Consider the following 27,864-nt stretch of genomic DNA (forward strand, 5'->3'; position numbering starts at 1 on the left):
TAAATATCTGTAGAGTGAATGAACCAATTTTTTATTCAATTGTCTCTCAAAATTCTCAATCATGGCACACCTTCAGTAAAGTGCTATATTATAAAATATTTCTATAATAAGAGTCAATTGCTTTATAGCAGTGACTAAAAAGAGGGGGAAAAGAGATAGGATGAATAGAATATATTCAGAATCATTGGGGCAGTTATTTTTTATTTGTTTTACAAACCCTCCCTCACTTACAACTACCCACAATCTGAAATGCCCACTCCTTGCCCTATATCCCTAGGGGGGCATGACCATCTATTAGAGAATTACAAGATTCTCATATAGAGCCATTATTACTAATGTCACTGAGTCATATTCCTCAGGTATGCTGAATTATAAATTAAAGCTTAATACAGTTGGTTTACTTTTTTAAATACTTTGCAAAAGGGAAAAAAAAAGCAAATTTACTCAATCTGAAACATTACTATTTCACAATAAAAAGAGACTGAATATATTTTAACTGCTCAAAAAGAAGAAAGGTCAACTAAAAGAACAATTTACTTACATCAATGGAAAAGCAAAAAATGGAAGTGTCATGGCAAGTCTTGCTGTTAATTCATCAGGAAGATACCACAAGTATACAATTAAACATGTAAACAGATAGAGAATCGAAGAGTAGAGAATTAATCTTCCAACCCATAATTTTTGTAATCTCTGATTTTTTTCCCTAAATTCTTCCAATGCTTGAATTTCCTGTTAAGAGAAAATTGTCCTATATTATTGAATTGAATCTCAAATTTCATAAAGAAATCAAAATATTAACAAAAACATTTTTAAATGATAGATTATATAGGAAGAACTCTTAAAAGTCAATGAAATATAATATCTCAATATTTTTAAAAAGAACATAATATGAAAAAGAAAATTAGAAATGAAGTTAAAAACATATGAAAATGCCTATCCTGACATGTCACTCTTTTTTTTTTTTTAAGATTTTATTTATTTATTTGACAGAGAGAGACACAGCGAGAGAAGGAACACAAGCAGGGGGAGTGGGAAAGGGAGAAGCAGGCTTTCTGCTTAGCAGGGAGCCCAATGTGGGGCTCAATCCCAGGATCCCGGGATCATGACCTGAGCCAAAGGCAGACACTTAAGGACTGAGCCACTCAGGCACCCATGACAAGTCACTCTTTTAAATGCAAAATTAAGGGATGCCTGGGTGGCTCAGTAGGTTAAGCATCTGCCTTCGGCTCAGGTCATGATCCCAGGGTCCTGGGATAGAACCCCATGTCGGGCTCCTTGCTCAGCAGGGAGCCTGCTTTTCCCTCTGCCTGCCACTCCCCCTGCTTGTGCTCGCTCTCTCACTTTCTCTCTCTCTCTCTCTGATGAATAAATACATAAAAACTTTAAAAATAAATAAAAAATTAAGATACTATTTTTGACCTACCAAATTAGCAAAGATCAAGCATGAAATTGACATCAATAAATACTATTTATTAAACTAAATAAATAATAATTCTCCCTGTATAAGGTCTAAAAAATTTTGGCTAAAAAATAATTAATTTTAAAAATCTGGCTACAAAAAGAATTAATAAAAATTGAAACAGTGACCCATACTAGATTCTTTCCATCTATTCATCACTCTCAATATTCCTAAGCAATAACCATCTTTGATAATGAAGTTTATGACTTTTCAGATTGATAAAAACTGTTGCAGACTATCTTATAATCTACTTTATCCTATCTGTAACATTGCTTTACACCATGCTATATACATCTAATTTCAACCTAACAGGTTCTAGTGACACAGTCTTCTTAAGTCACTGAGAGACTTCCGATTTTTTTTGAAATAAAATAACATTAACGTTCTCAGGCTTACTTTATATCATCTGTAAATTCCCAAACCCGGTCCAGTCTCCAAAATAATATACATATACTGAAATAATACTTATGCAATACCTAAGATGAATTAAAACACCCCAGAGCCAAAAAACATACCTTATCTATATTTTCCAGAACTTCTACAGTTGAAGGTTTTGTCTGTTATAGAAACAGATATGAGACATTAAAACTTGTTACCCCTAACTTAGAAACACTTTGACTTATAAAATCATAGAACATTTTAATTCAAAAATAAGTTTTTTCAAATGTTGTCAAGCAATATGTATTCCTATTTATTAATGAGATTTAGATTTAAATAGAATTATAATTATAAACAGAACTACATAAGGTTATAGAAATAAGCATTTTCCTACTTGACTTTTTAGTCCTAGCAGTACTTTCAACTCCAACAGCTCAAATTCTACCATTCTTTTTTTTTCATTTCTACCATTCCTAATCCCAATAGAACATGCTTTTATAGAGAAAGAAGTTTTCCTCCAAGAAAAATTTTCTTAGATATTATTATTCAAAAGAAATCATATATTTAAAAGCTCAAGACTAAAGATGGTCTGATTTACTACTGCTGAAAGTTCACTGAGGACTCTGAAAGTCAAAATCAATAGTCTACCTTCATTCCGAATTCCTATTTTTCTGAAGATCAGATTTTAAAAAGACATCTAAGAATGCTTCATTATAGCAGTTTGTTAAAAATATTTTTTAGACACCCAGAATAAAAACCAGCCAAAATGTCTCATACAACACTTGAGAAACCACTTACCAATTATATACTCAATAATATAGGAGGGCAATGGATATCAATTCATTGTAGTTCCCACAAGAGTTGTTAACATTAGATTGAACCGTATGAAATTGCTTTTTATGTAAGTCAAAATGGTTGAATATTGGCAATTTCATACGGTTCAACCTAACAAAGACAAAGGAAAAGTAGATAAATTTGATCCTCAAGCAGAACTGTAATAAAGTTTTAAAGGGAGGAGCAGAGAGTCAATAGAATACCAACCCAAAACAAAGCATTTCCAGTAACAGTGCAACTAGTCTACCCAGTATTGCTAGACTCATTATGGTAAAAAGGAGTTAAAAATAAGCAAAGTAGTTTGTCTGAGTTTGTTCTCTCATATTAGAAAAGAACATTAATATATTTTTTATTTTATAGCACTAAATTGGAGATACATCCTCTAAAGCCTTAACCAATAAAATCAAACTGCATTTCAAATTTTAACCTCTAATTCCTAAAAGTGTATTTAGTATGACTTCAGCAAATACATAATAAACAAAAAGATATAGCCCATAAAAACATAAGTATTATGTAGCATACAACTATAATTTCAAATAGTTCAATAAGATTGAAATGTAGGCGACAGAAGAAGAAAACAAGAAAAGATAACCATTTGTGCATGAATGCATAAATAAAAATAATTCATAAATCAAAGTAAAATAATTATGTTAAACAGTCATTAAGATACCTATATAGCAAGTAGAACTTTAACAGTTCTACTCCTTCTCATAAGGGAAGGAAGAAAATTAAATAGAATTAGGTATAATATCAAGCTCTACTCAAGTCTATACCACAAAGAAGATTTTCACAAGTAGGTTTATATGACACTTTATATTAGACTAAGAACTCGCTGTAAAGAAAGTTTTCTTTACTTACCCTCCATCGAGAAAATAATCCACCCATCTTTTATGTGTAGAAACTGGGCACAATGATAAATATCATCAACTGTCCAAAAGAATTCACAGCTAGAAATAAAGCATTTAAAATTTTTAAGTTAAACACACACTATACCCACAAATTTAGATGTTGCAATACTGCCCAAAAATACTATAAAACATTAATTTCTTTGAACTCCACTTATGTGGAAGTTTAGTTCAGATAGTCTTGGGATAGAATCTACCCTTCAAGAAATCCCTTCTTCCACACCAGGACATATTTAAAAGTGAAAATAAAGCTGAAAAGGCTTTTAAATGGCAAGGCATTTTAGCAGTGTATATTCATACCACTTTGCAACTTGCTGTTCTTTAAAGTGGGTCCCCTAATGTTGTAAGAAAAGTTTTACTATACTACTTTCATTCTACATGCTTAGATACATTTCTATCATTCAGCTGTCTCCCAACTACACTAGTTATTTGGAATTAGAGGTGTTTTACAATGTTTAGAATAATATCATTTTATGAGTAATAACAGAAAGCCAATGGATGTTGAAGAAAATAACGGTTACAAGACTATTAGTAAGCTTGAGCAAATCATTTAATGCTTCTGAGCTTTAATTTCCTTTTCCATAAATTAGACTTAATATACCAGCACTTTTCACAGGATAGCCTTCATTATTACCATTTTACAGATAAGAAAATTAAGTGAAAAGACATTCAGTGATTTGCCCAATAGCTCAGAAGAAACAGGATTCAAAGCTACTATCTTCAGGGACGCCTGGGTGGCTCAGTAGGTTGAGCATCCCACTCTTCATTTCGGCTCAGGTCATGATCTCGGGGTTTTGAGATGGAACTCCAAGTTGGGCTCTGCACTGGTTGTGGGGCCTGCTTGGAATTCTCACTCTTCCTCTCCCTCTGCAAACAAAAAAACCACACAAAGCTACCCTATCTTCAGACCTCTGCTCTGTTCACTACTGTTCCAATACCCAAATAAACATTTCTCTCTGAAATTGTGTCTAAGTCCCTCAAGCCAGTAGACCTTCATGTCAGCTAGCTGTGTATCTATCTTCTTTTAGTCGTTTTTCTATGACTCTCAAATGTATTACAATATTACCATGTGGATGAAAATGTATCAGCCATCTTAGATTGTAAATCAATTTACCAGTCCATAATTATATAAGTTTTTATCCTTTTAACAAGAAATAGTATAGGTATACTTTCAAATTTACATATCTTTACCAGGTATAGTGACATACGGTCAGTGTATAAAACTACTTCATTCCACACACAAAAATGTTAGGCCATAATTCGCACATTTTTTAAAACCATTAATGTAATAAAAAATGACACCAGTACCAAGTAAACACATTCACTCTGCAACACTGTTTATAGATTGGATTAGCATAAGGCATACCGATCTTGGACTTTCTTGGTTAGAGAAATAACAAAGATCCTAAGTATAAAATACTTTCACTTACAAAGTGATTTCTAGGACCAGAAATATCTACAAACTGTCCTAAAAAATCCTGGTGTTTATAAATGAATGTTATAAGTCACATTTAAGTTGCAACCTAAGTACTATTAATCCTTCAATATTAACTCAGTATTCAAATTTCTAAAATGCAGTTGTAGGAAGTCCAGGAACTTTAATGAATAGAAGTATAAATTTCTCAGTTAAAACATTAAATAGATCTTAAAACCTTCTTAAGATGCTAAAAATACTCACCAAGAAAGGTGACTGGTTGTGGGCAGGGATTTATATGAACCATTTAACTTGGTACTTTCAAAGTATATAGTAATTCCCTACTATTTGGGAACTAATTGTATGGTTATCTAGCACAGTGTTTTATACACAACTGACCTACACACTTTGGTTTGTAACAGTTATAGGCCTCCGAGTTAAGTTTGTAGCCATCACAAATCAGAATTTTTAATATTTAAAGGTAATAACAGAGGTGCCTGGCTGGCTCAGTCGATAGAGCATGGAACTCTTGATCTTGGGGTCACGGGTTCAAGCCCCATGTTGGGGGTAGAGTTCACTAAAAAAATAAATAAATAATTTTTTTAAATAACATTTTTAAAAAAGTAATGACAACAATAAAGATACCAGTTAAATATTTGACAAACACTTTATCTCTAGTAGGCCCTAAAACAAATGCTTTACGTGAATTTTATTATTTAGATACTACTATCATCCAATTTTATTATGTCAGAAACTGAGGCTAGAGAAGTGAAGTAATTTGCTCCCAAAAATATTAAGTAGCATAGCCAGACACAGCATTTTAGTTGTGACTTTTTATGAAGCAAATAGTTATTCTCATTAACAGAAAATCAAAAATAAAATCTGCTTTATATAAATTAGATTGGAATATTTATATATTAGATATATGAAAGCACCGCTGACATTCTCAAATAGCTGGTAAACAGAGCTACTGAAGTGGAAAGTAAGTTATAAACACAAGAGACAGTGTTGGTACAGTGTATCATGTGGCCCAATTCCTTCATCTGATTAAATCTGAATGCTTAAATCTGCATGGAAGAGTAGCTAAATGATTTGCCAAATCATTTTGGCAGCTAGCACCAGCAAGGGGCAGAAGTGGTACTGAAAGTCTGCAAGTACTGCCTTTACTTGTTCTCTGCACATCATTTTTTAAGTGTAATATGAAATGTCTGTATAATATTGCAATTAATACCAACCTTGACATCAATTATTTGCTTGGAGAATTGTTTTGATGTTAATGAATCAAACTATGGCTTAGCCTTTAAGATCCCTGAAGCAGAGTATTATGCTTTAAAACCTGTCCTCTAAAACGACATTAGGGTAAATAGTCATTAAATGCCTATCCATGCTTTCAGGATCGTAAAGAACAAGTTAACCCTCATTGTTCCAGCAACTTTCCTAAAATTCCAAATTCCAGTATTTGTTAAAGAAGCTAATTTGCTATAATACTCATGTAATGGTAGTATCTTCCAAAAGATATGAAAGCATAACAAAATTAAATAAATTTAATTTAATTTCATACCTCTTCTATTGTCAAACACTTTTTCCCTCCTTGCCACACAAACATCTTAACTCCAATTCCTGTGGCCCATTACTTACTATGAAACCTTGGGAAAATAAGTTACTTAACCTCTCAGTTACTCAATATCCTCATCAGGAAAAAAAGGATAGTTAAGGACCCTCTTTAAGTGTCGAAAGGCTTAAGTGACATAATGCATTCGAAAGTATTACAGCAGTGCCCGACACATAACTAATTTCTCAATACAAACTGTTTTTACTGCTGTGGTCATTGCCGTTTCCTAGTCCATCTCTTCGAACACATGCAAAATATATGGGAAGCAAATAACTAGCATTTCTTTCTGAAGCATAAATCAATGTTTGTCCTTGAGTGGACAGATTGCTCAATCTCAAGTGGCTTATCCCCAAGAACTCTTCCATGAATGTATAGTCTCTTCCCACTCTGATATCACAATGGCACCTGACATGACCTTAAGAGCTGGAGGCATCTAATATGTTTTTCAATAAATAACAATGCCCACCATATTATTTCAATGTTTCCTATTAACTGATATTCACTCAGGTTTGGGTGTCAGAATTTAAAATCTTGGGCCATGTCATTCTTAAATTTTCAGCTCACTTCAAGTTCGTATTAAAATAATGGAGGGGAACCTGGATGGCACAGTCAGTTGAGCGTCTGACTCTTGGTTTGGCTGGGGTTGTGATCTCAGGGTCATGACATGGAGCTCTGTGTGGGGCTCAGTGCTCAGTGCGGAGTCTGCTTAAGATTCTCTCTCCCTCTGCTCCTCACCCCGCCCCCTGCTGTCTCTCTAAAATAAATAAATCTTCAAGAAAAGTAAAATAATGGAGTAAAAAAGGTCTGGATCAAAATATGGCTCAGCTGCATACTAACAATGTGGTCTTAGGTAAATTAAACTCTCTAATCTCAGTTTCCACATCTATGTAGTGGTGAAAATACCTACACTTCACAGAACTGTTTTAAGAATTAAATGAAATTATATATCACTTGGCACAGTGTCCAACAAGTAGTGAGCGCAGAATAAATTATAGCCATTATTATCACTATTATCAGGAAGCACATGTAGTACAGACAATACTCCTCACATAGACACCTTTCTAACTTCTTATAAAGTACCTATTTTCATAATTTTAAAATTGGAAAAACAAATTACAGTTTGTATTTTAACTGAAATTGTATTGCCCTCATTTGCTCTAGTATTAAAAAATAAAACAAAATACTCTGCAGACTCTTCCATTAAAATAATCTTGCAGGCCTTTAACAGCCAAGAAAGTTAACTTTTATGTTTATCAAGTTCCAGACCTAAGTGCAAACTATTCAGTCACCATCAACAGTGCCTCTCTATTGTACTATTCAATTTAAGATTAAAAGTGATTTGTTCTAGAACTCTTTCAAATATCATAACTGAAGAGGAAATTCTGAAATATCCCAAACCACCGCATTTATTGCTCAAAAATAAAATTACTGAAAAGAAGTACACCTCTAAAAGCACTTTTATTATACACTGATTAATTCTGGTCTTCATGATAAGTTGATGTCCATTCCGAACTAAACACTACCAAGAAATGACTATTAAGTAGAAAGCTCTCTATATTAAATCATACCTGGTTGATAGCCATATAGCTTCTTAGATTCTCTGTGAAGTTAATGATATACAAACACTGTAAATTTATTAACAGTGGTGCGTTGTTCTTAATAGATGACAGAGAAACTTAGAATTCTAATTTTAAACGCACCACTCTTGTTTTTAAAAACATGTTCAAAATCAACTTCCTCCTAAAATGGAACTATGGGGGCTGTTGAGAACAAGAGATTATTATTCCCTGCCATTCCCTGCCAGTCCGAACACATGCCTGAAGCCAAGCTTACTCACATGCACACACACTGCTGTTGAACAGGGTCAGTTATGTTAATGATGACACCCAGGCCAATGAGATAGGAGAAAACAAGTGACATAAACCAGACGCCAACTGGGAAAAGCGGAACATGGAAAATTCAGTGAGTCACCGGTTTTATTACTATGAGGGCACCATCAGCAAAACTGAGTTCACTAATACCAACTCTCTCAATCCCCATACACAATATTAAAGAATTAAACTATCCTTAAAAGATTTTATTTTTAAGTAATCTCTACACCCAATGCGGCCCGAACTCACAACCCCCATATCAAGAGTCCCATGCTCCACCAACCGAGCCAGCCATCAATTAAAACTACTGAGGTAGTTTAGATTTGCTCTTCTCCTAAGGACGTGCGTTTGACACCTACGCAACCTCGCCCTTCCCTCCACCCTTACACCGCCCACCTTCCCTCAAATAAGAACAACGGTTGTAGACAGGCTTCTCTGAGCAGCACGTAATCCACGCCCACATGACTGGGCCGAGCAGCATGACACTGACAGTTTTCGGTCTCTCCCAATCTGTCCAATTCGTGGCGCCTCCGCAAACTCAGACAAAAAGAGACGGACAAAACACTCAAAGGGACAGCTTAGCGTTGATCCTTCTGACTCTTCGTCTCGACATAGGTGGGCCAAAGAGCTGATGCTCAACTCAACCCAATCACCCCCCGGACTCTCCGAGAACAAGGCTGGGAGACCACCTCTCCTTCACGGGAGGCGGTGGCGAGGGGGGTTTGCCAAAAGGGTTCTCTATTACTCCAGAGTCACCCCTGGCACTTTGCTGGGAAATCAAGGGGAGCAGGAGGCGACACTGGTTAGCGCTCTCAGGCCACTCGGAGTGGGGCGGGGGCGCCGGGGAGAGGCAAGCAGGGAAACCGGGAGCGTAATTCCCAGAGAAAAGCTCAGCGCACTTCCTCTCTGCCGAGTCCCCCCAACTACCCTCATTTTGAGCGTTTTACCTGCAAGAAGCGGGCAAAGCCCGGCGCTTGCGTCCACGTCTGCCAGCTTCGGCGGCCACCGCGCAAGCTGTCTCCGGAGCAGGCAGCAGCCGCCACTGACAGAGGGATGGGCCCGGCCAACTCCTTCCCATCAAACCCCGCGCTCCCGCCGCCAGCCAATCGGCGCCACGGCCGGCGCGCGCCGCTCCGCCGTCACGTGACTGTGACCTGGGCGGGCAGTTGGGGCGGGCCTGTCCGGCGGTTGGCCGCAGGACGCCTGTCCATCTGGCTTCCGCGGCCAAGTAGGGTGCTCATCGTCGCGTCGCAGGGATGCCATTTATTAGGAGTCTTACCTCTACTGTTACTTCTTTTCCTCTGCCTCCTCTTTTTGTTTTCAAGCCTCTTCTGCCAACTCTTACTGGAGAAAGAAAACCCCGAAATTGATCCTGGTGGTCCTAGACCGCCGAGAGAGACGAGTGGGGTTGAGGGTGGAGATGGGTGCGTTTGGCAAGGACTCCGCCTTAAAGAGTCCCAGGATCAGCTGTCGTTCAGCCGGCAGCCGAGCAAGTTAATGCTACTACAGAGCTTAGAAGAGGCCAGTTCCCAAACAAGCCAGTGGAGAAAATTAAGCCTGGACTCCAGGAGTGCTTGCTTTAATCACTCGTGGACGTCAAAAAGGGTCATTTGATGACAGGACGCTTACCTCACCCGTGTGTGGTAAGCTTCAAATGCCAGATGTTGATTTCAAACCCATGGATAACATAAGCCAAGTTTTCTATCTTAAAACAATGAATTCAAGAATACTCCCTTCACAGGTCCTGATACGTGGGCCCACGAGTAAACTACCCAGGCTGCATTCACTTCATATTTGAAACATTGGCTACAGAGCGTTCAATTTCCTAGTCATTTGGAAATGACAAGTCTAAACAAAAGATACTTGAACCACAAAAACAGTGGAGAAGGGTTGAAAAGCAAGCAAAAGCTTTGGTCATGTTTTACCTCTGTGACATGTTTTAACCCTTTGTGCAAACATTTTTCATGGGGTTTTTCTATTTTGTTTAGTTACATTCACGTTTTAAAATAGTGTTTCCATAATTTTTAAAGAGTGTCGTTTTAATGTGCTACATTTAAACTTTGACAAAGCAAACAGGTACGGTAAAGTAAGAAACTGAACGTAGGATCTAGTTGGTAAGAGTAATATATTATACTGGAAGCTACCAGATAATTCACTGTGGAGTTGCTTGTCCTCACTGTTAAAATCTCTAGTTACAGCTTTGTAAGCTTGAAAGGATGAACAGAAGAGGACCAAACTTTACTTCTTGTGTACTCTGGGTCAGGTACTTTTCCAATCTAGAAGAAAATAGGAAAAGAAACATTTCATCTATTTTGATATGGAAATTTAACCATTTCATTTTTCATCTTTTGCTGTTTCAAAGTATATTTTTTAAAAGGCCTGTGTAGTTAATGCAAATATATCTCCTCACCTCAGAATATCTTTTCCTAAGAGAACAGGGAAGAAATGTTTTCCACTTGCTAATGATCTGTTCTCTAGTTTTAATTGAGCCATCAAGGTCTGTTGTAAGGGGGAAAAAAACAAGAGGGGGGAGACGAAGAAGAACTAGCCAGGAGCCAGACATCCCAAAAACCTAATTCTGAGACAAAATTCCATAGGTAATTGCTCCAGAAGAAGAGAGACTGGGCCTGGCAAGGGGAGGGCTGAAGGTTTGTGCTGTCCGTAACCCCCTCCCAACTTGAAAGTGTATAATCAGCTACCCCTCACAACCCCCATCTAGCTCCTTCTGCCCATGGGTCCTGTCCCCCCGCTCTTAGCCCAGGCCTCCTGCCCTGTCTACCAAATTGGCACTCTACTAACCCTGATGCTCTCTCTCTCTCTCTCTTTTTTTTTTTTTTTAAAGATTTTAGAGGTGCCTGGGTGGCTCAGTCTGTTAAGCATCTGCCTTCGGCTCAGGTCATGATCCCAGGGTCCTGGGATGGAGCCCCCCCATGAGGCTCCCTGCTCAGTGGTGAGTCTGCTTGTCCATCTTCCTTTGCCCCTCACCCCCACTCATGCACTCTCTCTCAAATAAATGAAATCTATTTATTAATAATAATTTATAATGATCTATTTATTTGAGAGATAGAGAGCAAGTGGGGGGAAGGGCAGAGGGAGAGGGAGAATCTCAAACGGACTCCGAGCTGAGCATTGAGCCTGATGCCGGGCTCCATCCCAGGACCCTGAGATCATGACCTGAGCCAAAATTAAGGGTCAGATGCTCAATCAACTGGGCCACCCAGGTGCCACACTGATCTCTTTTTCCACCACTCCCATCAAACCTCATCCTTCCCTATCTTGCCCCACCCCCAATCTTCTTCAGAGTTACACTGCATATATTCCTCCCAATTCAGGGTTTGTTTTTTTTTTAGCTTATCTGGCCAGGGTTAGAAGGAAAATAGAGTCAGATGCTATGTTTCTCTCTTGTCAAAGCTTTTTTTATTCTTGAGAACCTACTTTGGAAGTGTTTTTGTTTTTAAAGACTAAATTATTGGGACACCTGGGTGGCTCAGTCGGTTAAGGCTTCAGCTCAGGTTGTCATCTCAGGGTCCTAGGATTGAGTCCCAGGGCTCCTTGCTCAGCAGGGAGCCTGCTTCTCCCTCTGCCTCTGCCTGCCACTCTCCCTGCTTGTGCTCCCTCTCTCTGACAAATATATGAAATATTTAAAGAAAAATAAAGACTAAATTGTTTGTTCTCTTTGCAGTCTTGCTGTAACAACTCTGAGTCTCTATGAGGCACTGTAGATGCTTTTAACTAGAGGAAGAATCAGGAAGTATGGGGAAGAAAGAAGATTGGAATTATTTTTTGTGATGGGAAATACAGCAAACACAGAAAAGTTCACAAAAAAGAAGTGTAGTACTTAAAGACTGTAACCCAAATTACTCATGTGACCCCGCTGGGTCAAATGCAAAACATTACCAATATCCCAAAAGGCCCCAGTGTATCTCATCCCTTATAACCCCCAAATGCCCAGAAATAACCACCACGTTTATTAGCATATTTACTTTCTTGCTTCACACTCTTTCTAGTTATTCATTCTTAAAAATATAGCTTATGCCTGTTTTTGAATTCCTATGTAAATAGAATCCTAGAGTGAGTATTTTTCATGTCTTGAATTCTTTTGACCAAGATTATGTCTTTAAAATTCACCCATGTGGATGTTGTCTATTAGTTCATTCATTTTCATTGCTGAACGTTACTATATTACACTGATCTGTGATTTTTCTTTCTGGTAATGTCCTTCTTTGGGTTTGGCCATAAAAGTTATACTAATTAGCCTCATAAAATGAATTGGGGGATACACTTTTTTTTTCCTACTCTGTCATTTTTATTCATTTATTCTTATCTTTGGAATCAGATTATCAAGAACCTCCCCCCAATCCCATTTCAATGTTTATAAAACTTTCTTTAATGGTGTGTATTAATTTCAGGTGCAAAAATATCGTTCCACATGAGCCTTTCCTTCCTGGAATATGGCATAACTCTATATTTGTTCAAGTGTCTTTATACATTCTCCAAAAATAATGTCATTTTCATCATATGGGTCTCAAACCTTATAGTAGGCAGAATTCTAGACGTCCATCCAAGATTACCATCTCCTGGTCAGTCAGTAAAACACTAATCCAGGTACTGTTGTGAAAGACATTTACAGATAGAATTAAAGTTATAAATTATCCCGAATAGGGGCGCCTGGCTGGCTCAGTTGGTAGAGCATCTGACTCTTGATATCCGAGGTGTAAATTCAAGCCCCACGTTGGATGTAGAGATTACTTTTTAAAAAATTATCCTGAATAATCTAGGTGGGCCCAGTCTAACCACTTGAGCCCTTGCAAAGAGAAATTTCTCTAGCTGGAGTCAGTCACTGAGATTTGGCCGAAGAGGGAAGCTGAGGCAAAAGATGAGGCAGAAGAAGAGGTCAGAGATTCAGAGCATAAGAAAGACTTGACCCATTGTGGCCGATCTTGCAAATGGAGGAGAAGGAGCATGAGCCAAGGAATGTAGACAGGCTCTAGAATATGAGAACATCTCCTGGTGGACAGCTGGCAAGTAAACAGAACTCAGTCCTACAACTGCATGGAAGTGAATTCTGTCAACAACCTAAATGAACCTCAAAACAAAGTCTCCCCTGAGTCTCCAGAAAGGTACACAACCTGCTGATACCTTGATTTCAACCTGTAAAACCCAGAACAGAGAACCAGCTGAGTCACGGTGTGCCTAGATTTCTGACTTACAGAACAGTGAGAGAATAAATGAGTGTTAAGATGCTAACATTGTGGTAATGTTTTATGGCATCAAAAGAAAGCTTTTTTTAATTTTTTATCATTCAGTTAGCCAACATATATCATTAGTTTTTGATGTAATCTTCAACGATTCATTAGTTGTATATAACACCCAGTGCTCATCACCAACATGTGCCCTCCTTAATACCCATCACCTGGTTACCCCATCCCTCCACACCCCCATCCCTTCTGTAACCCTCAGTTTCCCAGAGTCCCGAATCTCTCATGGTTTGTCTCCCTCCCTGATTTCTTCCCATTCTGTTTTCCCTCCCTTACCCTGTGGTCCTCCTCGATATTCCTTATGTTCCACATATGAGTGAAATCATATAATTGTCTTTCTCTGCTTCACTTATTTCACCTAGCATAATCCCCACCAGTTCCATCCATGTCAATGCAAATGGTGGGTATTCATCCTTTCTGGTGGCTGAGTAATATTCCATTGTATATATGGACCACATCTTCTCTATCCATTCATCTGTTGAAGGGCATCTTGGCTCCTTCCACAGTTTGGCTATTGTGGACATTGCTGCTATGAACATCATGGTGCAGGTGCCCTTTCTTTTCACTACATCTGTATCTTTGTGGTAAATACCTAGTAGTGCAATTGCTGGGTTGTAGGCTAGCTCTATTTTTAACATCTTGAGGAAACTCCATGTTGTTTTCCGGAGTGGCTGTACCAGTTTGCATTCCCACCAACAGTGTAAGAGGGTTCCCCTTTCTCCACATCCTCGCCAACATTTGTTTTTTCCTGTCTTGTTAATTTTTACCATTGTAACTGGTGTAAGGTGGTATCTCATTGAGGTCTTGATTTGTATTTCCCTGATGGCTAGTGATGTTGAACATTTTTTCATGTGTCTGTTAGCCATTTGTATGTCTTCTTTGGAGAAGTGTCTGTTCATGTCTTCTGCCCATTTCTCGACTGGATTATTTGTTTTTTGGGTGTTGAGTTTGAGAAGTTCTTTATAGATCTTGGATACCAGCCCTTTATCTGATATGTCATTTGCAAATATCTTCTCCCATTCGGTGGTTGCCTCTTGTTGACTGTGCAAAAGCTTGATATCCAGATGAAGTCCCAAAAGTTCATTTTTGCTTTTGTTTCCCTTGCCTTTAGAAACGTGTCTTGAAAGAAGTCGCTGTGGCCAATATACACCATTCTAATTAGGCAAAATATTTTTGCTGGCTCATCAAGTAAGCCTGGATGATGATAGCAAGAAGGTCATACTCCTCAAATCCTGTGATTGAGATTGTTTCACCTTTTAGAATCCAGAGTAAAAATGCTCAAGAGAGAGGTACCCTGCAAGCTACTCTCAGCTACCGCCTGAAGGTGGGTTTGGTAGACAAGATAAATAGCACCTCGGAGGGGCGCCTGGGTGACTCAGTCGGTTAAGCGTCTGCCTTCCACTCAGGTCATGATCCCGGGGTTCTGGGATCGAGTCCCGCATCAGGCTCCAGGCTCAGCGGGCAGTCTGCTTCTCCCTCTTCCTCTACCTGCTGCTCCCCCTGCTTGTGCTCTCTCCCTCTCTCTGACAATTAAATAAATAAAATCTTTAAAAAAAAAATAGTACCTCGGAGCAGTGGGACAACAAATCAGGGAAAGCACAGCAACAAAGGCCAAGAGCTCAGTATACTGCAGAATGAGCAATGCAGCGCCTCAATATCTGCTCACTTCAGGGTGGGACTTGTTCATCACACTTTTCTGAAGTAAATGTGTGCTAAGTGTGGTTCCCATGTTCCAATAAAAAAAGTGAGGAAACAGAGTCTAGACTGGTGTGAAATAACTCTGAAAATATCTATATATTTTGATATTGATACTTATCAAGTCTAATAGTAAAGATTCCTATTGTCATCAATAATACATAATTCCAGAGACCATTTGTTCTGAAAGACATGATTTAAAACTAGAACCCAAGGTATCCTGGCATGTAGACAATTCTACGTGAGTTCAATCCAGTTATTGAAAAAGAGAGCAGCCTTTTCTTCTTACAATGGAAAAAGATTTCTTTTGCTTATTCTGGAACAAAATATATATAAACTGAGGTTAAAATAAATTCTTGTCTTGGTGCCCAGTAATTCCAAAAGGTGGCATTCTAATGCTACCTAAAAATTAATGATACACATAACAAATCAGGTAGCTGGTGAAACTTGAGTCTTCACTCTTATGCATTTAAAGCTTACACATAAAACAAAGAAGATGTAATGTTAGCTAATTTATACTGAGATTTATTGTTAATATGAGTTATAAGAGTACATGGTGTTTTACAAAGCATAAAATATTGAAAGACAAATTTTCTGCCCTCAGGAGCTTAGTAAAACATGTGTAGCCGTAGCTAACAGGAATTAAGTCATGATGATTTGCAAAGTGACCACCAATGGAAAACTGGGTATAGAAAAAATGTCTTCTAGAAGGAGAGAATTGGAAAATGCCAGGGATTTGTCAGTGGCGGGGGGGGGGGGGAGGAAATTGCAAAAGCTTGAAGGAAGAATGGAAAAGAGATGAGAGAAATGAAAAAGAAAGTCCTAAGAAATGAGGAAAGAGGGGAAAAATGAAGATGGAGGAAAAGACTTGCAACTGTAAGACATGAACCAATCAATACATGAGAAAGACCGTAGAATTGATTTCCTTGACAAACCTCTGAAATTAGACAACTGGAAATCCTAACTATACAACTCATTTTTTAGGAAGCATAAGAGCTAATTTTCCCAAACAGTAGATACTAAACCAAACCTCTCATTCAAGCTGTATTATTCCATCTATAACAGATGGAATATATAAATAAAATTCCATGCAGATCTGAATGTAGCTAAATTGTGAACAACTTAAAAAGTTTAAGGAGGGGCGCCTGGGTGGCTCAATTGGTTAAGTGTCTGCCTTCAGCTCAGGTCATGATAACAGGGTTCCCGGATTGCTCCTCTCTCTCTTTCAAATAAATAAATAAAATCTTAAAACCTGTAGAGTTTTGTTCTTGACTTTAGAGTTTCTTTATATTCTCCGCATATTAAACGCTTCAAAGATATATAATGTAAAACACTTTCTCCCAATCTGGGGGTTGTTTTTCCACTCCTTTGATATTGTACTTTGACACACGAAAGTTTTATATTTGGACCATAGGTCTTCTTCTAAGAGTTTCATAATTTTAACCCTTCAGTTTTTTGATCCGTTCTGAGTTAATTTTTAACGTGGTATAAAGTGAGGGTCCAAAGAAGCACTTCTTTAGCCTGATAGAGATTTATAAAATACTTAAAACTCCCTATAAAAACCCTTAAACTGCAGGGTTCAGAGAGCTTCCAGACGGGTGAACAGATGGAGGTGCTGGGAGGGTGGCCCGCCTGGAGAGGGCATGGTAGTTCTGTGCCATCCCTTCTCCCCCATACTCTGCCCTATGCATCTCTCCTATTTGGCTGCCTTGAGTTGTAACCTTCGTAATAAACTAGTAATAGAAAGTAAACTGTTTTCCTTAGTTCTATGAGGATGTGAAAGAAAAAGTATTACTCCTACATTCTCTGGCCCACAGAGATCCCCTTTCCTGGTCTTCTGGACAGGAAGGATTTCTCTGAGTTTTAGCTGTATGAAAGCCCCAGCTCTCCCAGGGGCCCACCCTTGGCTTAAGACATGAGCAAAAAGAAGAAAAAATGGGAAACTCACTCCCATACGGTTCACTTCTCCAGGTTTGCTCTCTTCCCCAATCTATCTGCTTTTCTTTAGTTTTCAAAGTCCTCGGATAGTTGCTTTTTGTATTTTGTCTAAAGAGAGATTTTAGTTGTAATCATCTGAGGGATAGGATCTAGTAGGCTTTCTCCATCTTGGCCACATCAAAGTTGAGCCTGCATACTTTTTAACTGCCTCTCCATGTGACAATGATTTTGTAATATCATTTTCTTTTTTTCTAAGATTTTATTTACTTATTTGACAGAGAGAGAGAGAGAAAGAGAGACTACAAGCAGGGAGAGAGAGGCAGGGGCAGAGGGAGATGCAGGCTCCCTGCTGAGCAAGGAGCCCAACGTGGGACTCAATCCCAGGACCCTGGGATCCTGACCTGAGCCGAAGGCAGACACTTAACTGACTGAACCACCCAGGCGCCCCTTATCATTTTCTATAAAAAGTAGAAAGATAATTCAGTCTTCTGGTTGATTAAAAAACTTTTTTCATTATTGGCAGTTTAGGCAAATATTTCAGCTTTGTCTTAATATGGTAAATTTTTAGAATGGCTGTCAAATGTGGAGAAAGTGCTATCAGGTTGTTAGATTCGTTAGAATGTGCTACAAGATGTCTGCAACTTTCAAGTTTCCTTGTGCACTAATTAATCCGAAATATTCTTTTAATCAATGACACTTGTTACCCAGCCTTGATATCCTTGTTGTAATGGCATGAGTTTATATTACTTTTATCAGAGTAGCCATTTGGAGTCAAATCAACAAGAACTTTAAATCCTTTTTTATTGTGTTCATATAGTTCCCTCCTTTTGTTAATTGGATTATCAGACAATCCTAGAGCCTTTTCAGTATTTCTATTTGAAATGTATCTCTTCCTTCTAGTGAATTCCTGCATTTGGTGATTTGGTTATTTGTCAGAATAATTTTTATTGATTGTGTACCTTTTTTTTACATTTGTTTTATATTCCACTAATTTTTTATCCGAAATTATTTTCAGTTCTTTATGAATAGATTTAAAGATGACAAAAGATGGTGCCCTTCTGGGGCACCTGGGTGGTGCAGTCGGTTAAGCAACTGACTGTTGGTTTCAGCTCAGGTCATGATCTCAGGGTCATGGGATTGAGCCCCACGACTGGCTCCACAGTCAGCATGGAGTCTGCTTAAGACTCTCTCCTTCTGACCCTCTCCCCCATATGCTCTCTCTCTCTCTCTAAAACAAATAAATCTTTAAAAAATGGCAATTTCTTTTTTTTTTTAAGATTTTATTTATTTATTTAGAGACAGAGCATGAACAGGGGGAGGAGCAGAGAGAGAGGGACAAGCAGATTCTGCACGGAGTGTGGAACCAGATGTGGGGCTTGATCTCACAACCCTGAGATCATGACCTGAGCTGGAATCAAGAGTCCCACACTTAATGGCCTGAGCCACTCAGGTGCCCCAGGTGATTCAAATTCTTAAATGTCTCATGGAAGCATTTTGAAGCATCCTTCTGAATTACAGTTAAAATTGTGTATTTTATTTTTATCAACTTTTTGAATAAGTTTTTTGCTTTTTTTGTGTTGAGGTTTTTCTTCCCCATCTTTGAGAAATATGTTTTAGGATGCATGAAATGTCTTTGGCCTATGTTGCAAGGCTTTAACAGCTTTATAATGGGTAACTCATTATATTAGACTTTTTTTATTTTATTTATTTATTTGACAGAGAGAGACACAGCGAGGAGGGAACACAAGCAGGGGGAGTGGGAGAGGGAGAAGCAGACTTCCCGCTGAGCAGGGAGCACGATGCGCGGCTTGATCCCAGGACCCTGGGACCATGACCGAAGCCAAAGGCAGACCCTTAGCAGACTGAGCCACCCAGGCGCCCCTACATGGCCTTTTTTTTAAATCCAAGTTGATATATGTATGTAAAATACTCCATTTATGAGAGGAACCTGAAAGGAAAATAACTGCTGTAAATGCCAATGTGGTTAACAACTGTGGAGGCAGCTTTTTCTCTTACCAGATTAAAGGAATGAGCTACACATGGTGTACATCCTGCACACTTATTAATATCTTTAAAGAGTGCTAGGAGCCCTTTTCCTCACCTCTCATAGCAGCTGTGTTGCCGGACAACACTGCATGGGTGTTTTCGACTGCAGGTTACTATTGTCAAAAAGTTATTTCCCATTACTGGATAAAGCCACAGGCGGGTTTTCAGTTGGTAAAAAAGTTTAAAGCTCTACATAGAGTTTTCAGTCACAGCAGTAGAGAACAATAATAGCCAACTAATCAGTGCTGGACAGAGCCAGCATAGGCTCCACAGTAAGGGGGCAGGATTTGCTGTCTGCTTTATTTATTGGTTAACACTTTCATTATGCGTATATTGTCCTATTATGTCTAGTTGTCTTGTGTTGCATAGAATAAACACAGCTTTTGAGGGCTTTCAATGTATTGATTAAGTCTGAAAACCCATCCAGTATAAGTAAGGTCTGTCTTGTTGAAAATAATTTACAAACAAAACAACATTTATGACCTTTTTTTGCCTTAGAATAAACCCATAAGAGTATAATTATTTAAAAATTTTTAAATATCCTTTTAAAAACATCTCTTTGCCCAATTTATATTCTGTTTGATTCTATATAAATATTATTAGAGTCACAATTTTGAAGGGAAAAAACATCTTTAATTAAAGTATTGGATGACATTAGTTTTTGTAACAGGCCATAATGAAAGACCACAGTCCTTATTAAAGTCAATGAATCATAGGGTCGTTCTCTTTTTAACTTTTTGAGGAACTTCCATACTGTCTTCCACAGTGGCTGCACCAGTTTGCATTCCCACTAAGAGTACATGAGGTGTCCCCTTTCTCCACATTCTCTCCAACACCTGTTGTTTCTAGTGTTGAGTTTAGCCATGGTGACAGGTGTGAGGTGGTATCTCATTGTAGTTTTGATTTATATTTCCTTGATGATGGGTGATGTTGAGCATCTTTTCATGTATCTGTTGGCCATCTGTATGTCTTCTTTGGAAAAATAGTCTATTCATTGGAAAACAGTATGGAGTTTCCTCAAAAAGTTAAAAATAGAACTACCCTATAATCCAGCAATTACACTACTATGTATTTACCCAAAGAATACAAAAGTACTAATTCAAAATGATACATGCACCCTAATGTTTATAGCAGCATTATCTACAACAACCAACTATGGAAACAGCCCAAGTGTCCATTGACTGATGAATGTATAAAGAAGATGTGGTATATACATACAATGGAATTACTCAGCCATTAAAAAGGGAATGAAATCTTGGGCCACCTGGGTGGCTCAATTGGTTAAGCATCTGACTCTTGATGTCGGCTAGGTCATGATCTCAGGGTCATAAGATGGAGCCCCAAGGCAGGCTCTGTGCTTGGAGCAGAACCTGCTTAAGATTCTCTCTCTCCCTCTCCTCTGCTCCACACCCCCACACTCATATACATGCTCTCTCTCTTAAAAAAATAAAATAAAAACATTTTAAAGAATGAAATCTTGCCATTTGCAATGACATGGATGGAGCTAGAAAGTATTATGCTAAGCAAAATAAGTCAGTCAGAGAAAGACAAATACCATATGATTTCACTCATATATGGAATTTAAGAAACAAAACAAAGGGGAAAAAAAGAGAGAGAGAGGAGGGCAAACCAAGAAACAAACCCAACCATAGAGAACAAAATGATGGTCACCAGAGGGGAGGTGGGTGGGGGGATGGGTGAAATAGATGATGGGGATTAAGGAGGGCACTTGTGATGAGCACCAGGTGTCGTATGGAGGTGTTGAATTACTACACTGTAAACCTAAAACTTTTATCACACTGTATGTTAACTAACTGGTGCTTAAATAAAAACTTAAAAAAAAACCTCTTCTAAAATATTGACAAGAAAAAAAATAAAGTCAATGAAGTCATCAGCCTGAAGCTGCTGTCAACCTTTGTTGACTACACAATTCTATTTTGCTTTACCATTTTCTATTTCTTCTGCTTTTTTCATTTCCTCTTTGGAAGTGTCCTGATTCTCATAATCTTTATCTCCTCTGTTGTGATTTTAATAATCTATATTTTCCTGGCCCTCATGAATGTTTCTTTTCTGCACAATTTTGACAGTTTTAGTGAAAATCCCAATGTAATAAGATTGTTTTTGATACTTTGAGGATTTGTGAATCTTTCATTTAAATCTTTGGCTTCCGAAAGGATACTTTCTTCCAGAAAAATCTGAATGTTAGAATAATCAATTAATTCTAAAAAAAAAAAAAAATTTTAACCCTGAAGTTAAAACATGTGAAGGAGCAATACAAATGCATTTTTAAATTTGTTACTGTATTGCGATGAGCTGAAAGATGTGTAACTTATCGCTCCTATTACCTACACTGGTTTTTTGATGAGTATGTGCAGGAGTTTCATCACTAAAACACTTGTGTGCTCTCTGCCTATATCACTATGTTAATGGCAGATTTGCATACCTAGTTTCCTAAACCGCAAGACTTTGTCAGGCTAAGATAAACCAGTTAGGCTAAGAGAACTAACAATACATTGGGATGCAGAAAATCCATAGAATGCTTGTAATTTTAGTGTTGCTACAGGTATGTACCCTACAAACACAGGAATTCTGATAAACTATTTTGCACAATTCCCCTCAAAAAAGAAAAAAAATGTGAAGTATGTATAATTGCATGTGTGCATTATCAAGTACATTTTGTATAGGAAAGAACTTTTAATTTCATTAGATGTTAATGAGAACTCAACCCTCCACTTAGAATTTTACTCATCTGATGAGTGAAAGAACTTTCCCCAGACTACCTTCTGGCTCCATACATTGCAAACCTTGTGTCTGCTCCACTAACAATTTATTCCCACTACCCAGGTCCCACTCATTTTTTGATAGCCTGTGGCCTTGCACCTTCATACCACCATGCCAAGTGAGTCAGAATGGACAATGGGAGTATGCCTAGAAGTTATTCTTAGCCTGAGAAGGCTAGCCACAGGAGTGGCTATAAACCATGTAAATACATCCCACTAAACCCCAAAAACACATCTCCAACTATCCCTAAGCTGGATCCCCAAAATGCCTGAGCCAACTGCAAAGCCACCTAATACAAGGGAAAATGTGAAGGAGGGAAAACCAGAAGGGAAAGATACAGCAATCTTCATTGATTGACATTAAATATCTTACTTGGGCAAATCTTGCAGACAACATATGATCCTGTGAACACATCATTACAATCCCCGTCAAGAAGCTTCGTAGCAGTTTCCTCCAAGGATGATGTTTGATTTAAAAAATCAAACAGAAGAATTCATGATGAATAAAATATCAAAAATTTAAATAAGGACAGGATCAGTGTTACTGATTTTTCCTTTTGCCTTAGGCTCCAGTATGGTTCACGATGGCACTGGTGATCAAAACTTGATGGAAGAAAAAAAAGGAAAAAGAACTTGATGGAAGACTTTGGAATATTATTTCTCTTTGTAATGATTCATAGCAAATTTAAATTATTCTCATCACATTCAGTTGTCTTTACAGATGCCATCTTTCAACGCCCCTAATATTAATTTTTCTGGCATTAACGCTTGACCCTCCACAACAGATGAATAGGAGCAAATTGCCTTTGTTATATCTTAGAAATATTGTTGTACTATTGAGAAGTAACTTACTGTTTTGGAAATCTTTCAATCATTTCTATTGAGATGATATCACTGGAGAATGCACTACTCCATTTTTTCGTACACTGAGGCTGTTTAAATTTCACTTTCAACCTCTTGCAGAATGGCTCTTTCAGAGTACTTCAGAGACCTTATGCTTCCTTTAGGAATTCTACCTATATATCAGTAAGTTATTCTTATTTTCCATCTAAATTATTTAGCCCAATTATTTATGACTATTTCTCTGAGATGGTGGAGTAAAATACTTCAAATATTCTACTTAAGATGTGATTTGTAATGTGTACTCTCATACACTGTTAGTGGAAGTATAAATTGGCAGTTGCTTAAGGTCAATTTGAAAACAACTACAAATTTGAAATATATATAATACATATTTTATAATTAAAATAATTTTTTAAAGAAGTAGTTTCTTCCCATTCTATCCTTCTAGGTGAACGAGTACAGGGTCCCTGGCTTCAAGGACCTCATACTTTAAGGGTGAAGGAGAAAAGAATGATATCTTGTGCTCTTTACATAGAGCATATTTTTAAATTGTTTTGAGGTGTGTTTTCATATTTTCAATATTAATTATAATCCATTATTATAACCCACGCAAAGTATGAGCAGAATCTAAAAAATTTTGGAATTGCTTTAATTCTACATGTTGAAACTGAAGATAATTTTGTATTAAATGTAAGTAAATCCTCAAACTAAGAATAAATGAGTTATTATACTATTCACAATATTTCCCTTTTTTAATTATTTTATTTTTTTAATGTTTTAGTTATTTAAGTAATCTCTACACCTGATATGGGGCTCGAACTTACAGCCCTGAGATCAAGAGTCGCACACTCCTCCAACTGAGCCAGCCAGCGCCCCCATTTTGTTTATTTTTGAATGGATAACACATGCATGTGATACAAAATTCAAAAGTTGCAAAAGGGCATAGAGAAAAATTAAGTGTCTCTCTCACCCTGGCCTCGGGTAGCATAGTTCCCCTTCCTGGGAGGCAACCACTGTTGGCAGTTCTTGGGTTTTTCAGATATATTTTATGAATATATGGATATACTTCTTTCTCTTTTTTCTTACACAAAGAAACACTATCTGCATATATCTTAAGAATCAATTCTCAGCAGTTTCAGTGGCTGCATTCAATTGAAAGCATGTAGCATTCTTCATCTAGTCTTCATTAATGGATATGTAGGTTGTTTCTGATCTCATACCACTACAAACAACACAGCAGTCTAAAACCTTGTGCTTGTGCCATTTCTTTGTGTGTCAATATACATCTGTAAAGGATACATGTAACTATCCTTTCCATAGGTATTTCCCATTACCCTCCATGGAGATTGTACTAAATCACGTTCCCACCAGGAGTGTGCTTCTTTCCTCACCCTAGACAACCAAATGTATGATCACATTTTTATTTTCAACAGTATGATAGGTTTTAAAAAATGGTATCTCATTGTAGTTTTGCATTTTTCTAATTATGAGGGAGGTTGAACATCACTTCACGTGTTTTTTCTTTTCCTTGAAAATAGATTTAATCTTCCTCAAATTACAAATGTTCTAAGTCTCTCTCCAAAACCACCTCCAAAGTTCTCCTTTTGACAAATGAAGAATTTTCCGGGGAAAGGTTTTGAGGAGAGTAAAAGAAAACATCACATTTTTTTTTTTTAGTGTTGATCCATCTAAAGGTACATAATCAAAAAATGTCAGGTGTCTGGATCATTCCTTCCAAAGGAAAAAGGCGGAGGGGAGAATCACAATTACTGCTGTGATTTGAGAACATTTTTATCTACCATGTTAGTTAACACTGGCATAATATGCAAAGACCAGTGGCCCTCAAGCACTTCATGTGTTTAAGAGCAACATTTACTTTCAAGATTCATTACATAAAAAGAAGTCAAGATTTCCTTCTAAATTTGATTAGACTTCCCCCCCCCCTTGGTGAAAAAAAACTCCCATTGAGTTGTAACTTGTTATTGTCTACCATTTAACTATCTAAACTAACTAACTCAATCAATCAATCAATCAATCACTACAACATCTTAGAATATAAAAGCAGGGTTTTTCCACCTTTCCCGGAAGAATTCAAAAGTTTATGTTTGGATTTAGAGCATGGAATGTTTCACTAAAATTATCTATTAGTAAAGTTGGAAATCCTTCATTTTATTTTGTTTAAAGATTTTATTAATTTCAGAGACAGAGAGCACAAGCACGAGTAGGGGGGAAAGGCAGAGGGAGAAGCAGACTCCCTGCTGAGCAGAGAGCCCCATGCGGTACTCGATCTCTGGTCTCTGGGATCATGACCTGAGGCGAAGGCAGACGCTTAACCCACTGAACCACCGAGGCACCCCTATATCCTTCATTTTAATTGTTTTGTATAATTCAGTGCCAAAATGCAAAAAATATATAAATCCCAATGAAAAAAATATTTCCTTTAAAACAATAGCTTCCATATTATTAAGTAATGAAAAAGCAAACTTCTAAGACTAAGAAAATCTTTCCTAATGAAAGCTTGTCTTTAGGGACTTTCAAACATTATTATTGATGAGTAATATAAATATAGTATAAGTTTTAATGCAGAATTCATAAATAGAATTGTTGCTAGTGTTACGATACCAGTGTAAATAAGTATTATAAATGGATATCAGCAGTAGTGTTTCTCTCTGTTCTGTGTCAACTCAAAGTCAACATTAAATCATTATCTTTCCATCTTGCTATAAAAATGAATTTTATTAAATAGAACCTAGCACTTAAAATGTGTCAAAAATCTTAGGACTTTTCTAATTTGTATTGATCATATGGAAATTACTCAGTATCTTAGAGTTCTAGGTACAAAATATACTTTTTTTTAATATCATTATTTTGGAAAATTAGTCTTTCTACTCCCTACTATGCACCCCACCCCATCAGCTTCATACAGAGAAATAACTCTCTCAAGTTATAGATAGGGGAAGCCTATTAATCAGTCTGGCTGGTCACTAGAGTGAAAGATGTCACTGCCAGATCCTCTGATACCCTGTATAGTGACAAAGACTCCTGGAATTGAAAAGGAGCCAGATCAAGGAGTCATTTAATCCAGACCTCTCTCTTCCTGCAAGACTCTGCCTGAAATGTCTAAGACAGATGGTTTGTCCTTAAAATTCAACAGGGACAGAGATTCCACAATATTACTCTGGAGCCTTTTCTAATGTTTAATCACTATTTCTGTCAAGTCAGTTTAAGCTCTTTTCTGCTAGTTTTTCCTGTGCAGACATGGAAAACAGTTGGCGACCTCTTTCTAATCACCTTTCCAGTGTGAAAAGACACTTTCCAAGGTGCCCTTCAGCCTTGTTTTTTCAAGATTGTATCATTTATCTTCTATCCATCTTTAATATATCAATATTTATCTCATTAATCATTTGGATTACTTTTCATTAAACCCTTACCATTTGTTCTGTATCACTCCTAATTTAGTATTATAGCAAGCTCTTTAATTGTATTGTGCTTTTATAAATTTTAATTATTGTAGGACAAGGTAACTACACTTTCATTTATTCACTAAATAAGTATTTATTGAGGGTTTTTTGCCGGCAAGAAAAAGATAGGCAAATCTCCTGCTCTCTTACAATATGTTATGATATGTATTCTAATGGAAGAAATCAAAAATAATTAAAAATGGATCTATAATATAACATTATGATAAGAATAAACTATCTTGTAGTAATTAGAAAAAGACCAGACTACCATGCTAGAGACCCAACAATAACCAAGAGGTTTGAAGAAGAGGTTTACTTCTTACCTAACACTCCAGTGTGACTGCTTTGGATCATCAGGAAGTTCTGCTCCGTGAAGTCATTGAGAGACCCCAGTCCTTCTGTCATGTTGCACCATCATAGCTTAGGTCACTGTCATTATCTTTATAGTATAAAAGCTGAGTCACTCTTGAGTCCCAGCCAACAGGAAGGAGAACGACAGTATGGATGGAGCTCTCCTAGGCCCAGAAGTGGCACACATCACTTCCACTCTGTGCATTAATGAGAACACAGTTGCAGGGCCACACTTGACAAAGGAGGCTGGGAAATGTAGCCTAACCATGTACTCAGGAAGAAAAAGAGAATAGATGTTAGGGGACCAGATAAGGTGTGGCAAACACTATCAATGTTTCTCCCCAATATCTTCAGATCCCTTTTTTTAAGATTTTATTTATTTATTAGAGAGAGAGAGAGTGAGAGAAAGCACGAGAGTGGAGTGAGGGTCAGAGGGAGAAGCAGACTCCCTGCTGAGCAGGGAACCCAATGAGGGACTCCATCCCAGGACCCGGGGATCATGACCTGAGCCTAAGGCAGACCCTTAACCGACTGAGCCACCCAGGTGCTCTTCAGATCCCTTTTTACCTCTTTGTGTGTTTCTGCTTCCAACAGCAAATAATAGGCTGGTTTTTGGAAGATGCCCCAGGGAAACTGGATTTCACCGTGCCAACACTGGAAAGTGTCTAGGAATTTACTTCCTCCCATTTTACCTCACCCAAGGGGGACTGATGGGTGCAGGAGTATGAAAGGCCATACTGAAGTATGTGAATATTAGACTTATTTGTGTATTGGAGAATTACTAGGTTTTGTCTGGGTAATTGACTCAGAAAGATAGAATGTTTTAAAAATAGGTTTCTCAGACATTTCTGCAAAGAAGACATCCAAATGGCCAACAGACACATGAAAAAGTGCTCAACATCACTCAGCATCAGGGAAATCCAAATCAAAACCTCCATGAGATACCACCTCACACCAGTCAGAATGGCTAAAATTAGCAAGTCAGGAAATGACAGATGTTGGTGGGGATGCGGAGGAAG

At 37.7% G+C, this 27,864-nt stretch overlaps 1 protein-coding gene across 4 annotated transcripts in view; it reads right to left on the bottom strand.

Moving 5' to 3' along the window:
* Positions 1–10,057, bottom strand: part of LNPK (lunapark, ER junction formation factor) — an 84,673-nt gene extending 74,616 nt beyond the window's left edge. For 2 of the 4 annotated variants that reach the window (XM_027590833.1, XM_027590831.1), the window contains exons 1-4: positions 9,421–9,554; positions 3,530–3,618; positions 1,975–2,016; positions 542–729 (exon numbers count right to left, since the gene is read on the bottom strand). In XM_027590833.1, coding sequence (XP_027446634.1) covers positions 542–729; positions 1,975–2,016; positions 3,530–3,556 — 257 coding nt within the window. In that variant the 5' untranslated portion in view covers positions 3,557–3,618; positions 9,421–9,554. Of the gene's footprint in view, positions 1–541; positions 730–1,974; positions 2,017–2,459; positions 2,461–3,525; positions 3,619–9,420; positions 9,555–9,752 lie in introns of those variants that run through there. The other 2 variants (XM_027590834.1, XM_027590832.1) reach the window with 2 other exon arrangements.
* Positions 10,058–27,864: the final 17,807 nt, after the last annotated feature.

This window comes from Zalophus californianus, chromosome 3 (genome assembly GCF_009762305.2).
Source record: "Zalophus californianus isolate mZalCal1 chromosome 3, mZalCal1.pri.v2, whole genome shotgun sequence".
Classification (NCBI taxonomy): domain Eukaryota; kingdom Metazoa; phylum Chordata; class Mammalia; order Carnivora; family Otariidae; genus Zalophus; species Zalophus californianus.